The sequence below is a fragment of the Tachysurus vachellii genome, chromosome 19, assembly GCF_030014155.1.
Source record: "Tachysurus vachellii isolate PV-2020 chromosome 19, HZAU_Pvac_v1, whole genome shotgun sequence".
In the NCBI taxonomy this organism is placed as follows: Eukaryota; Metazoa; Chordata; class Actinopteri; order Siluriformes; family Bagridae; genus Tachysurus; species Tachysurus vachellii.
In genome coordinates, this window is record NC_083478.1 from 10384164 (window position 1) to 10398514 (window position 14351).

The 14351-nt window shown below is 38.4% G+C and overlaps 2 protein-coding genes and 2 non-coding genes across 4 annotated transcripts; 2 read left to right on the forward strand and 2 right to left on the reverse strand.

Annotated features, from left to right (window-relative positions):
- Nucleotides 1–893: 893 nt before the first annotated feature.
- ccdc115 (coiled-coil domain containing 115) lies at nucleotides 894–7071 on the reverse strand. Its single transcript, XM_060894675.1, has 5 exons — nucleotides 6769–7071; nucleotides 6577–6680; nucleotides 6143–6249; nucleotides 2421–2615; nucleotides 894–1921 (listed from the first exon to the last, which is right to left on the reverse strand). Exons 1-5 carry the CDS (start codon nucleotides 7048–7050, stop codon nucleotides 1806–1808), a joined length of 804 nt encoding a protein of 267 aa, XP_060750658.1. The 5' UTR covers nucleotides 7051–7071; the 3' UTR covers nucleotides 894–1805.
- A 182-nt stretch (nucleotides 7072–7253) lies between these two features.
- Nucleotides 7254–7325, reverse strand: trnae-uuc (transfer RNA glutamic acid (anticodon UUC)). The gene has a single exon. It is a non-coding gene; the product is annotated as a tRNA-Glu (tRNA).
- Nucleotides 7326–7935: 610 nt separating this feature from the next.
- Nucleotides 7936–8007, forward strand: trnah-gug (transfer RNA histidin (anticodon GUG)). Its single transcript has one exon. It is a non-coding gene; the product is annotated as a tRNA-His (tRNA).
- A 632-nt stretch (nucleotides 8008–8639) lies between these two features.
- ebp (EBP cholestenol delta-isomerase) lies at nucleotides 8640–14351 on the forward strand. The gene is made up of 5 exons (XM_060894794.1): nucleotides 8640–8779; nucleotides 11606–11915; nucleotides 13040–13076; nucleotides 13166–13296; nucleotides 13960–14351. The coding sequence occupies exons 2-5, from the start codon at nucleotides 11615–11617 to the stop codon at nucleotides 14175–14177; spliced, it is 687 nt and encodes a 228-aa protein (XP_060750777.1). The 5' UTR covers nucleotides 8640–8779; nucleotides 11606–11614; the 3' UTR covers nucleotides 14178–14351.

Below are 14351 nucleotides of genomic sequence, written 5' to 3' on the forward strand. Positions count from 1 at the left end.
CCTCAATTTGAGTCTCTGTTGAAACTCAACTTTCTTATTGAAACTCTGTTTTCAATAAATGGGATGACAATCAGGTGTCAGTGAGTGTCCTGTTTCATTTTAAGAACAGGGATATATCAAATTCTGATATTCACGACATGTGTTTGTGGAAGTGGATCATGGCATAAACAAGGGAGATTTCTGAGGACTTTAGAAAAACAGTGAATTTTGCCCATCGGCCTGGAACAGGTTACAAAACCATCTCTAAAGAATTCACGAATTTAAGTTCATTGCTACCCTTCCCAGACGTGGTCAACCAAAAATGATCACTCCAAAAGCAAGACATGTAAGTCTGTTGGGGTCAGAAAGGAATACAGGGTAACTTATAAGCAATTAAAGTAATTAATACATTAATTAATTAAGCAATTAGTACACCTTGGTGAAAGGAGAAAGCCATTGCTCTCATTAATCTCTAAAAAGAACATGAAGTTCGTACAATGAAGTGCCCATAAAGATCATGTGGACAAGCCAGAGGACTTTTGAAAAAATAATTTGTGGACAAATGAGACTATAAGTTTTTGGTTTAAAAGAGAAGTGTTAATAACCTTATACCCTCTGTGAAACATGGTGGTGGTAGTATCATGCTTTGGGCCTGTAATGCTTCATCTGTTCAACGACAGCTTTCCATCATTGAATTCAGAAATATAAAGACCACAAGTCTGTCTACCAAAAAATTATTTAAAAGGGACAAAGATGATGATTTGGAAAGGCCAATTCAAAGTCAACCAAAACTTTGAATATGGTGTACTTAATCCAAAAGGAATGTTGTGAAAGACCCTGACGCAAGCAATTCATGTGATGATACTGTAAGAAATAAAAAAATGTGTGAATATAAAACGATGAGAATGAAGATCTTAATGAAGAACAAGAAGTTTATTCCAGTATAGCAGTGACAAAATACATGAAGTACTTTGGGTTCACTGGAGTCAGTAAGAACCCAGGACAAATCCTACTCAAGCATTTCATACTGTTTTCCTCTTTGTAGTTTAAATGAGGTTCTGCTTTGAATGTGTATTGAGCGTAATAGCTTAGTGTCTCCCAAATGGCTGGGATACACCTTGTTGTACACCAGTGTTTTCAATTGTTATCAACCAAATGGTCACTTTAAATGGTAATCGCAGTCACATAGACCCTTTGTTGGTGGCGATCCTTGATGTCCTGCTTCTGCTCCCATTCTATCAATTGAATCAAGTTTATTCATTTAGAGTTTTAAAAGTATTACCTTATGATACGTAAGCCTTTAATCTTGGAGTGGAATCTGGGTGCATTTATTTGTAATTTCTTACAATACCCACCAAAATCCCAGTGCTGAAACTGTTCTGTAATTAGGAATGGAATACATTTTTTCCAAGCCATACTGGAAACTTTACTTGCAGTTATTGCTCCACAAAGGTTCACATACATTTGCTGGATCATTTTTCTAAATAATAAAATGAAGTATAATATTTTGGGCTCATTTATTTGATTGACTGAATTTGACTGATTTGATTAAATTTGATTTATTTGATTGGGAGACCCCCATTTGCCAGAAATTCAATGTAGAAAAAAAAATCTAAATTAAGTAAGAAAAAGTGTTCAGATTTATTAATATTTTCCAATACTGTCCCTGGTTAACAGGAGGGTAGCCATAGCTGTGTAGACATGCTTTTGTCAATTTGAATTTTGTCAATTACCATTTATCACTCACACTGAAGTACATAAAAGAAATGGGTGTAACATCTGAAAAATTAAGTTAGGAAATAAGTAAAACACTCATGTGCAATGCATTATTCTTTCAATTCAGAAGCAATCTTCTGTTTATCCTTCATCTGAGTCTGCATCTCCAATCTAGTTTTCACAATTGCACTCTGCAGGGTTGAGATCTCAGCTGCTAGAGTAATAACTGCAACAATGGAACAAAACAAATACAATATAAATGCACAGGGAAAAAACAGTAAAACTGTAAGATTAATAACATTTTTTCTATGGACCACAAGGAAATACAGTAAGTTTCTTTTAGAAGTTTACTAGAAAACATTATTAAAGAACAAATTGGCATAATAAGTAATTCTAATAAACAGCCTAAACATTGTTACAAGTAAAAACTAACATCTCCACACATAGTGTGTGTGTGTGTATATATATATATATATATATATATATATATATATATATATATATATATATATATATATATATATATATATATATATATATATATATATATATATATATATATATATATATATATATATATATATATATATATATATATATATACACACACACACACACACGCACGCATATATGTGTGTGTGTGTGCGTGTGTGTGTATATACATATTATATTAAAAACTGCTGACTGCAGGTCTGTGTGTCAACTTTCCATAGTTTTACACTTACCTTCTCTAAAGGCTGCCTGAGCTTGCTTAAGGTTTTGTGGTACAAGGATCCCAAACCATTTCAGAGGATCTTGATGCTGACCTTGAGATTTCCCACTCTTTGTATTTAATTGAGGTTCCTTCTCAAATTCATCTTTTGAAGTGTCTTTTTCTTCCATGTTTTCCTTCTTTTTAACGTTTACTCGCCTTCTGAGCCCTGAAATTAGAAGTATTTTGATTTTATAATGTTGGGACTGTAAAAGGTGACAAGATGGCGCCGCAGATTGCAGCCTCGGCACGACTCTCTCTAGTACTTTCTTTCTTTTTGTTTACGGTCTGTGTGTTTGGTCACCCTACAGTGATAACTTACAATAAAAGTTTTTTGGAGCTCTTAGTTGGAGGAGCAGCTGCTCTCTATGGTACATGAAGTAGCTTTACTTGCGCCCCACCAGCATGCTAGTAAAGCTACGACAGAGGGGATTTAGAACTGCGCTCCCATCGATTCACCTGGCAAACCTCCGCTCATTGGCGAACAAAATGGACGAACTAATTCTTCTTAACGGAACAAACAAAGACTTTGCATGCTCTGATGTTTACTAGAAACTTGTTTTCTATTTCTCTCTGTTTTACCGAAACTACTGAAACCGATTGCGTAACAGAGCTATTGGGAAAATGAAAGGCACGGAAAATGCTTCTACATTAGCTAACGTTTATGCACAGATGTACAGTTCTGTAAACCCTTTTACTCACCGCTGCGATTCACTCTGATCGTAGTCTACATCCCACCGCAGGCCAACGTGAGTGTCTACAAATTCAGTAACAACAAGCCATGGTTCACAACCAAACTGAAAAAACTTCGACATGACAAGGAAGATGCCTACAGAGGGAAGGACAAAGCTCTGTATAAGCAGGCCAGTCACCTACTGACAAAAGAGTTCAGAATAGCCAAAAGAAGCTACTCTGCAAAGCTGAAAAGCAGGTTTTCAGCTAAAAATCCTGCATCAGTGTGGAAAGGCCTGCAAGACATCACAAACCACAAGAGATAACTCACCCCCCAACCACCCCGCTGTCGTCATGAATACCTTTCAACAGCTGGTATAGGCCCACCTAAAGACTGTAACAGAACGGATGCTGGATGCCCTACAGTTTGCCTACCAGGCAAACAGATCAGTGAACGACGCAGTCAACATTGGGCTGCACTACATTCTGCAACACCTTGACTGCCCAGGGACATATGCCCAGATTCTCTTTGTCGACTTTATTTCGGCTTTCAATACAATAATTCAGGAAATTCTCCACTCCAAACTCCTAAAGCTCACCATACTCCCTTCCATCTGTCAGTGGATCACCAGCTTCCTGACAGGTGTTACCTCCAGCATTCAGACAATCAGCACTGGCACTCCTCAGGGATGTGTCCTCTCTCCACTGCTATTCATACCAATGACTGCACTTCAAGTGACCAAGTGACTGTTAAACTCCTGAAATTTGCAGATGATACTACGTTCATTGGTCTCGTCCAAAATGGCAATGAGTCTGCATACCAGCAGGAGGTAACGCACAATAAAAACAGCAGAATAATAATTGGTGCTAATTGGTGCTCACTCCCCAGGACTTGTACCATACCAGAACCAGAAACCGGGCAGGAAAAATCACTACTGACCATTCACACCCTGGACACCTCTTTCAGCTCATCCCTTCTGGCAGGCGCTACAGAGCTTTGTTTACCAAAACTGCCAGACACAGGAACTGTTTCTTTCCCCAGGCAATCACCCTGATTAATAACATAATTATATTCCCTGCTTCATATCTACAAGTAATACATTATCAGAACTGTCAGTCATCACATCATCCATATATGTTACACACACTACTGCCGCTGCATATTGCACAAAAACATAATACTGCAGTACGATGCACTTCTCACACTTCATGTACATAACTGATCAGTCATATATGCTGTATTCATATTTAATACTCATACTTTCTATATTGTATCACATCGTCTGTATTGTCTTGTATAGTCTGTATTATATTGTATAGTATAGTGTTATTTATGTCTGTACTTTTGAGAGTCACAAACAGCTGGAACCATATTCCTTGTGTGTGTCAACACACTTGGCCAATAAACCTGATTCTTTGTTGTTAAAATTCCATAATTTCTGAGAAAATAAATAAAATAAATACACCGATCAGGCATAAAATTATGATAAACTTAATATTGTTTTGGTCCCCATTTTACAGCCAAAACAGTCCTGACCCGTTGAGGCATAGACTCCACTAGACCACTGAAGGTGTGCTGTGGTATCTGGCACTAAGATGTTAGCAGCAGATCCAATAAGTCTTTAATTTGTTAAGTGTGATTTCCATGGTTCAGACTTGTTTGTTCAGCACATCCCACAGATGCTCGATCGGATTGCGATCTAGTGAATTTGGAGGACAAGTCAACACCTCAAACCATTCCTGAACCTTACTTTGTAGAAGGCCACCGCCATCAGGGAATACTGTTTCCATTAAAGGGTTGTGGGAAAATAATTTTAAGTCATTTTATTTCCTTTTATTTCTAGTGTATTATTGTTTTATCGTGTATAGGCCAAATCAAGTGAAAATGCTAGTTAAATACAAACTATATATTAGTCTTGTGGTTCCTGTCTCACACTAATATGAATGAAAAGGGAACTCAGACATCATCTGTCTCTTTGTGCCATTTGTCCCACTGTTTAAGGTGGCCATTTGAACATGACACACTTCAAGGTCTGAGTCAAAAAGAAATGCCAAGCATAAGGGATGAACTCATCCCTCTGATAATAAAGTGGACTGTTCTGCTGATGGGATTAAGGGTGGGTGAAATTCCAGGATTTGGTGTGTGACTGTTACATGCTTTCATGCTTTGATTGTTACCTGAATGTTTTGTTTCTATCTGAAGGGACTGCCCCTAAAATGTGTATAATTACAATGCATTACAACTTTAAGTCAGACTTAATGACTGCAGCACCTGTACCAGTACGTTCTGACTTGAAGACCCATGTTCATCGTGACTTTAAAATAAAGACTACTGCACAAGGAAATCCAAGTGGCCTGATCTTCTCTGAAAAAAGTTCACAACAAGGTGTACATGGTCTGCAATGCTTAGGTGGGTGGTACGTGTCAAAGTAACATCCACATGATGTTCAGTATCAGAATCAGGTTTATTGGACAAGTGTGTTGACACACACAAGGAATTTGGTTCCAGCTGTTTGTGACTCTCAAAAGTACAGACATAAATAACACTATGCTATACAAGACAAAATAGTATAGTGATAGTGCATCCTGTTGCCATGTGTTCCCCAGGTGAGCGTCGCATCAGACCAGGCCACCTTATTCCTTTGCTCCGTGGAAACATTCTGATGCACACTGTTGGCACTTTCTTTTGATGCTCATTGTTGGCACGTTCCCCTAACTGATCTGCAGCCCCATACACAACAAACTGCAATGCACTGTTTATTCTTACACCTTTCCATCAGAACCAGCATTACCTTTTACAGCATATTGAGCAACAGAAGCTCATCTGTTGGATCAGACCACACAGCCAGCCTTTGCTTAACATGTGCATCAGTAAGCCTCGGCCGCCTATGGCATTGTTGATACTGACCACTGCAGACTGGGAACACCCCACAAGAACTCCAGTTTTGGAGCTGCTCTGACCCAATCGTATAGCCAACACAATCCATGCATAAAATGCTAGAAAATCATAAATTTCAGTCCTACCTCCATCTGCTGCTCCAATGCTCTCTATTGTTTCACTCCTTTTTAGTGCTTCATCTTCATCACCTATTCTCTCACACTTGAATTCGGCTTCACCATTTTCTGACCGGCTGAATGTCAGACATAAATACACAAATGAAAAGTAAACATTCAAGGAAAAATAACTCTCTAAATTACTCCAACTACATTTCATACCCTAAATCTAAATACTACAATACTAAATAGCAACCAGTGCCTGTAAAAACTGCATAGCAAAATCAAAGAAACAAAATGTACAAGCACTTCTTTGCACAGGCCCTGAGACATATTAGTCTTCAGGAGGCTATTTGCTTCCACTATTACATTTTTGTTGAAAAAAAAGGAAGGAAAAAGATATATATGTATAGATACAGTATATATAATATACATTAATAAATTACAGAAATATCTAGAAGCACCTGGCATGAACATGTACAAGTGGCTCCATCTCACTGGCATACTGCAAGGCTGAGACTTGCTTGTTCCCCATCGAATACCGGGCCTTCGAAATGTTAAACCATCCCTGTGAAAAGACACATTAGACTGGTTTAAAAACAGTAAAACAAAATTAGTACTCAACTAAAATACAGATACCATTTTCAGTTTCTCACATCTTCTATGAGTGTGTTAAGTTTTTGTCTTTTCTCTTCCAAAATTTCAAGCTGATCCATAAAATAAAGTAAATGTTGGTCTAAGCTCAGAGAGGCAGCATCTAGACCCATTTCCAAACACGTGTGATTCGTGGCTTGAGGATTAAAAAAAGTCCATTCAGGTTCGTGCAGTATGACAGAATAAGTCAAATACTGTGATAAAGCTTCATTATTTGTGCGTTTCACTGTTTGTTCGGCTGTATTTTCTCCGTTCACCGCATCGCCATTGAGGTCACATGACATCAAGAGTCAGCTGATAACTGATGACGATACTTCCGGGTTTCTGTCGCTGCAAGCAGCGGACACGTTTATAAAATAAACCCCCACAAGTGAACCATGCAAAAACAAAATACGCGTAATCTGTAGGCAATGCTTTCTTATCCCAAAATGAAATCATTTTTTTTAAATGTTCTCATTCTTATTTTAATAAAAAAGAAAAACATTCATTCCCATACCGGGAGTCGAACCCGGGCCGCCTGGGTGAAAACCAGGAATCCTAACCGCTAGACCATATGGGACTGGTTAAATAGACCGGTCATATATCAATGTTGTATTACACTATGCCCAATAACTATCTTATTTGCACATTATGTCCGTATTAACGCAAGTGTTCTAGACTCGCTTATATAGATAACTTTTTCCTGTTTTACCAACACCCGCTTCCACTAAACACGTAAGTAATCAACATTGTTTAATTGAGTTTGGCGTGTAGTTAAAGTGTTCAGCAAAATGTCACGTGGTACTCAAGGGCAGGGACCTAAAACTTTAAGAGTAGCTTTGGTTTTCTCAGCTCTAGTCATATGTACTCAAGCTCGAGTGTGGTAATTTTTAATTATTTAGCTTGTTAGAAAATAAATTAATCCGTTGCCTTTTTTAATTGTTAATTGAGTTGTTTATCAATCCATCTATTTATATTTATATATAGAGCTAGAAAACCTGACATTGTTCAAGATAGTGAAGATGTGACGCTCTGGCTTAACTACACTACATACACTACAATAAAATACATCAAAAGTTAATAACAAAAGTATAATATATTATATAAATAACATAGAAACTATATCTGTAGCTCGTAGCTCCTACTCTTTAGGCTTGCCTCCGAAGGCTTTTTCACCGCCTCGGTAGCTTGCCGTGATCGTATAGTGGTTAGTACTCTGCGTTGTGGCCGCAGCAACCCCGGTTCGAATCCGGGTCACGGCAAAGGAAATTGGGCGGATTACTTATTCATTTTCAAAGCTGCAAATTTGAACCGATTTTCTACATCTTATTATGGTAGTACCTGCATTTAGGATACCTATAAATGCAGTGATTACATAGCACAAGTTTCATTTAGGATGTACTATTGCTCATCTGATTTGAATGATTTTAGTACTTGATGCATTCTCTGATCATAAGATAACCTGTCAAAACATGTTAACAACAATGTACCTATCAACACATGCTACATGTAGTTTTAAACTGGATGTTTTTAAGGGCATATAAATAAATTAAATACAACATTTCTTTAATTATTAAATATTAAATAAGTTTTATGAAAACACCTGCGCAATACAGTGGGACATTTTGAGGAGGTAGGACAAAAGCACTATAAATCAGCACAAACAGGGTGTCTGTAATGGATAAAAAAAATAACATTTAAAGCATGTGCTTTTGGGTTCATCTCTTCAGCAAAGTCCAACCTTTTTTTTGTAACCTTTTTTTGATGTTTGTAACCAATCCCAATTCACCTTTATCAGTGACGTAATCGTGTTCCGAGTTTATCGTCCAGTAAAATTGCGAGGCTCCACAGTACCGCGAGTGTTTATTGGTCACGAAGTATATTGTAGTGGGCTGTAACTCTATGGCGCGATATGTTTATACAGGTACACTGATATTTATGACATGTTTGGTTCATAAACGTGGGTGTTTTAATCTCGGTCCTCTTTATCTCTCGTGGATTTTGATGGATACTAATTCTGTTTGAAATCCAAAGGTAGGTATGGAATGAAGAAATAATTCGTAATAATAATGTTTTTTTTAAATAACTGGTGTATTTTCTGTAAGTTGTCGCAGAGTAGACTAACTAAATATCTATAACATAAGTAAGCGATTCGTTTATTTTCCATTTTGTGTTAATTTTTTACCCTACTGGTTTACATTTACATTTACATTTACAGCATTTGGCAGACGCCCTTATCCAGAGCGACGTACATAAGTGCTTAAATCTCTAACATTGAATACATTAATGCTGGATCACTAAGTTACATACTTAAGATACCATGAGTTTAAAACATTTGTTCAAAGTTACAATGAAAGTGTCAAAGGTGTGTTTTTTTTTTTAAATGCAAAAGATAATGAAAGAAGTGCTAGTTGAAGTGTTTCCTGAATAAGTAGGTCTTCAACCGCCGCTTGAAAATAGCCAGTGACTCAGCTGTCCGGACCTCTAGGGGAAGTTCGTTCCACCACCTTGGTGCCAGTACAGAGAAGAGTCTTGTAGTATACTTGCCTCTTACCCTGAGAGATGGTGGAACCAGTCGAGCAGTGCTGGTAGATCGGAGGGTGCGGGGTGCAGTGCGAGGAGTGATGAGGGCTTTGAGGTAAGAGGGAGCTGGTCCATTTTTGGCTTTGTAGGCCAGCATCAGTGTTTTGAATCTGATGCGTGCAGCTACCGGAAGCCAGTGGAGGGATCGCAGCAGCGGGGTGGTATGAGAGAACTTTGGCAGGTTGAAAACAAGCCGGGCAGCTGCATTTTGGATCATTTGCAGAGGACGGATTGCGTTCATAGGTAGACCTGCCAGCAGTGCATTGCAGTAATCCAGTCTAGAAATGACAAGAGACTGAACAAGTACCTGAGCAGCCTGTGTGGACAGAAATGGTCGAATCCTTCTAATGTTGTAGAGAAGAAACCGACATGAGCGAGTCACATTAGCAACATGAGAGGAAAAGGACAGTTGATTGTCCATGGTTACCCCAAGGTTGCGAGCTGTGGCTGAAGGGGAGATCAGATCGTTGTGCAAGGATATAGCAAGATCATGACCTGGGGATGAATCACCTGGGATGAAGAGCAGCTCAGTTTTGCTAGGATTAAGCTTTAACTGATGAGCAGTCATCCATGATGAAATTTCTGCCAGACATGCAGAGATCCGGTCAGAAGCTGTGGCATCTGCGGGTGGGAAAGAGAAGATAAGTTGTGTATCATCAGCATAGCAGTGGTAAGAGAACCCATGTGAGGAAATAACTTCACCAAGAGAGTGAGTATACAGGGAGAAAAGAAGAGGACCAAGTACTGAGCCTTGTGGGACGCCAGTGGAGAGTCTGCGTGGAGCAGATGTCACTCCCCTCCATGTTACCTGATATGAGCGTCCTTCCAGGTAGGAAGCGAACCATTCCCAAGCTGATCCGCATATCCCAAGACTCCTGAGGGTGGCTAAGAGAGTCTTATGGTTGACCGTATCAAACGCTGCTGAAAGGTCAAGGAGGATAAGGACAGATGAGAGATTGGCTGATCTAGCAGCATGTAGTTTCTCAGAGACATCTAAAAGGACTGTCTCTGTGGAATGAGCTGCTTTAAAGCCAGACTGGTTGGGGTCTTGGAGGTTGTTCTGTGAGAGATAGACAGACAGTTGATTAAAGACAATGCGTTCAAGAATTTTTGAAAGAAACGAGAGAAGTGATACCGGTCTGTAGTTACTGATGTCTGATGGATCCAGAGCAGGTTTCTTCAGGATGGGAATAACCCTTGCTCTCTTGAAGGTAGTTGGTACCTGACCAGATGCTATGGATCTATTGGTGATAGTTGTAATGAAGGGCAGAAGGTCTTGCGAGATGGTCTGCAGCAAAGTGGTTTGACTCGCAAAGTGCGAGATGGTTTACAGCTGGATATTTTGCACTGATATTATTGAGGCAAACAACTGGGCACCTGTGACAGTGTTGTACATCTCTTTATTAAACACGTGCAGGACTCATTTCAAGTCATGAGCTTTTACTGTCATTTCAACCATATATAGCTGTTGCAGTACACAGTGAAATGAGTCAACGTTTCTCCAGGACCATGGTGTTACATAAAAGCAAAGACAGAGCTATAAGGACTTAGTAAGTAGTCATATATACATAAAGTGCATCTGTGTGACCTGGTGCAAATAGTGCAGGACAAAAGACAAAATATTACAAGACAATACACAATAGACAATAGAGAGAAACATCGTTAACCAGTGTAAATACTGTATGTTAAAACAATATTACATGTGCAGAAATACTAGAATGAACACAGTGTTATAGCAGCAGTTACCTGAGATATTGTAAAGGATTGTGCAAAACAGTAAACGACTGAAATGCGAGCATGTGCAAAGAGCAAAAAAGTGTGAAAAAACAGCATGTAAACAGATTGATGGATATACAGTATATTGGAAGTGTGTGTATTTAGTGTACGACTGTGCAGTCCATACAGTTGATGTGCGTGTTGTGCTCAGTACAGTTCAGTTATTGAAGAGTCCCATGGCTTGTGGAAAGAAACTGTTACACAGTCTGGTTGTAAGGGCCCGAACACTTCTGTGATTTGTAGAACAGCATTTGTGTGCCTGAAATAAAGAATTTGAGAAGGTGTAACTGTTGTATATAACAAAAATATAAGGATTTTATAAGGATATAACAAAAAATTCGACAAGTTTCTTTTGTTGATACAAGCATGTCAGTGTATGACTTGTAGAAGAGATTTGTTTATCTTTTATCTTTTTATATTTTAATTTGAGCGTGTAACTGGTGTGTTATATTTCGTCCGATAAAACCTCAATATTTCATGATAAACTCTGTGTCTTTGCAGATTTCAAAGATGACTGCTGAAACTATAAGTCACCCGTACTGGCCCAGGGACCTGTTCATTCCAAACTACACAGAAAATGAGCGCTCCATGTTGGAGATCGTCACTTTCCTGTTCTCTGTGTCAGGATTGTTGATGTTGTTAGCCTGGACTTTGACAGGAAAGAGTGTTGGTGGAGGAAAACTGAGTAGCTGGAGAAGGTTAGCACTGTGCTGGTTTACCGTCTGTGGCTTTATCCATGGTGTCATTGAGGGTTGGTTCTCTCTCTACTACACCATCATTCCAGCAGATCAGAGCTTCCTTTCTCAACTTTGTGAGTGAATATTCAACACTTAAAATTCTTGCACACTGTAAAATGCCATACATTTTAAAGGTGCCCTGCCACACGTATTTCATTACTTTTGTGGTAATGTGTGAAGTTTACCATGGACTCTGTAACATTTTTTTGTGGAAAAAATGCCTTGGTTACCTTGTTTCAAGCCATTCTAGTGTGGTATAGAAAGCCTGCAGGAAGACTCAGCTATGCTGCTTGGCTCCGATTGGCTAACCTCTAGGATATAAGAGCATGACAATTCATTCACCCAGCGCAATAAGTAGCCTAGGCTTGAGGAAATTTGTTTACAATCACCTTGAATTGCGGCAGAATGGCTTCTTCACAAGCCCGTTGACGTTCAGCCATCCTTGCTGTATAGGAAACTCACTGAGCTATACGAATTCTGGGGGTGCGGTCTCAAGTGGGAGAGCTCATGAATAGTAATGAGCTCAATCATTACTATGTCACACTGAGCAGCTTTTCCAACTGACCTGATTTCTCCCCTTATTTCTTTTAAGTGGCTAGAACTGACTGGGGAGGTAGCAGTTCGTTTTCAAATTCACGACACAACACAAACACATATGGACCTAACACATATCAAAAAATCCAAGTAAAAACGGTTTTGTGTGGAAGGGCACCTTTAATCATATGAGACTTAATCATAAGAATTCTAAACTATTGATCCAGTTGTTGAAAGGCACAAAGCTTAGTGGTTAGCACATTTGCTTCACACTCTCCAGGTTGGGGTTTGAATTCTCAGGTTTTCTTCCGGTAGTCTATTTTCCTCCCCTGGTCCAAATTGCCCAATTGCCCTTTTAAACTTGTCTGTAGAGTGTGAGTTTGTGCATGAATGTGCCCTGCAATGGGTTGGCACCCCATGGAATGTGCCCTCATCTTATTCAGTATTCAATAAGCTTATTAATATGTAAAGTAAATGAATAAAACAAAATAGAATCTCTGGATTTGTATATATTGGGACCCTTATGACCATCCAAACCTTTAATCCATAAAACAAAATTGCCAAAAATGTTGGATATTTGTGAAGTAATTTCACAACAGTTGTATCTGTGTACCCAGTTGATATTGTATTTCCTGTCAGTATTAATTTTCTTTGTCTTTCACAGGGAAGGAATATTCAAAAGGTGATAGTAGATATGTCATGTAAGTTTTAAACATAACTTGTGTTCTGTAATTCATGCTGTGCTGGGTCTACCTTTTTTCACAACTTTCTTCCTCTGTCTTCTTTCTAGAGCAGATAATTTCACTGTGTGCATGGAAACAGTGACTGCATGTCTATGGGGACCTTTCAGTCTGTGGATTGTTGTGGCCTTCTTGTATAATCATTCCTACAGATTTATTCTACAGCTCATTGTGTCTCTAGGTGAGATGTTTTTTCTTTCTTTTATTCATCTAAATGCTATATCTATATGTATTTGTTATATAAGCAGGTAATTAAGCTCATTATTAAGTCAAATCCTATAGGGTTATCATCTAGAGCAAAGGCATCAAAGTTTGAATCTGGAAATATTTAAAAGATTGAAGATAATTTTTATCTGATCATTTACGTCATTGGGCAGATGCCCTTATCCAGAGTGACTTATATTCTTATCTTTTTATACAACTGAGCAATTGAGGGTTAAGTGCTTTACTCAGTGGCCTGGGATTTGAACTTGCAACCTTCTGATCAGTAGTCTAACACCTTAATCAAGATGCACAATGCAAAACTCTGACTAACTCAAAGGCAATGCAAAACTCAAAAAGACCTTGCCGACCCAGACCATAGCCCTGTACATTCTAAATAGGCCAAACTAGACAGGAGAAACAAAGCAGTACAATCTGTGTTGTATGTGAACTATCTGATTAAGAGGTTCTCAGGATGAAATGGTGTTTTTTGAGGAATCTTAAACATACAGTGCAATATGTAGATAGTGTATACTCTTTAGCATTATTTCTGTCATTTTTAAGGGTAAGTGAGATGTTTTGTTTGAATATTTATATCAGCTCCTTATATCAACAGATTAACAATAATCTTCTCTGTCCATAGGTCAGCTGTATGGAGCAGTGCTCTATTTCTTTACTGAACACAGAGACGGGTATATGCATAGCGAGTATGGACACCCCATCTATTTCTGGTTCTACTTTGTCTTTATGAATGTCCTATGGATTGTGATCCCTTTTACTCTTATCATGGACTCATGGTTCCAGCTGAGTAGCACCCAAGCCTTGTCAGACAAAACAGTTCCCAAACGAAAGATGAAATAGATGTGAAAATTGTTTAGAAATGGTAATATGTTACTGTGCACCATTCTAGGTGACATTTAAATGTAATTGTGGTTTGTAGTTATTTCATATTATATTCATAACACTATATGGGTAAACAAAAATCGTTATTTTTTTTTTTTTGCTTCAAGTGATTAAAATTTAAATTTGCTTTTA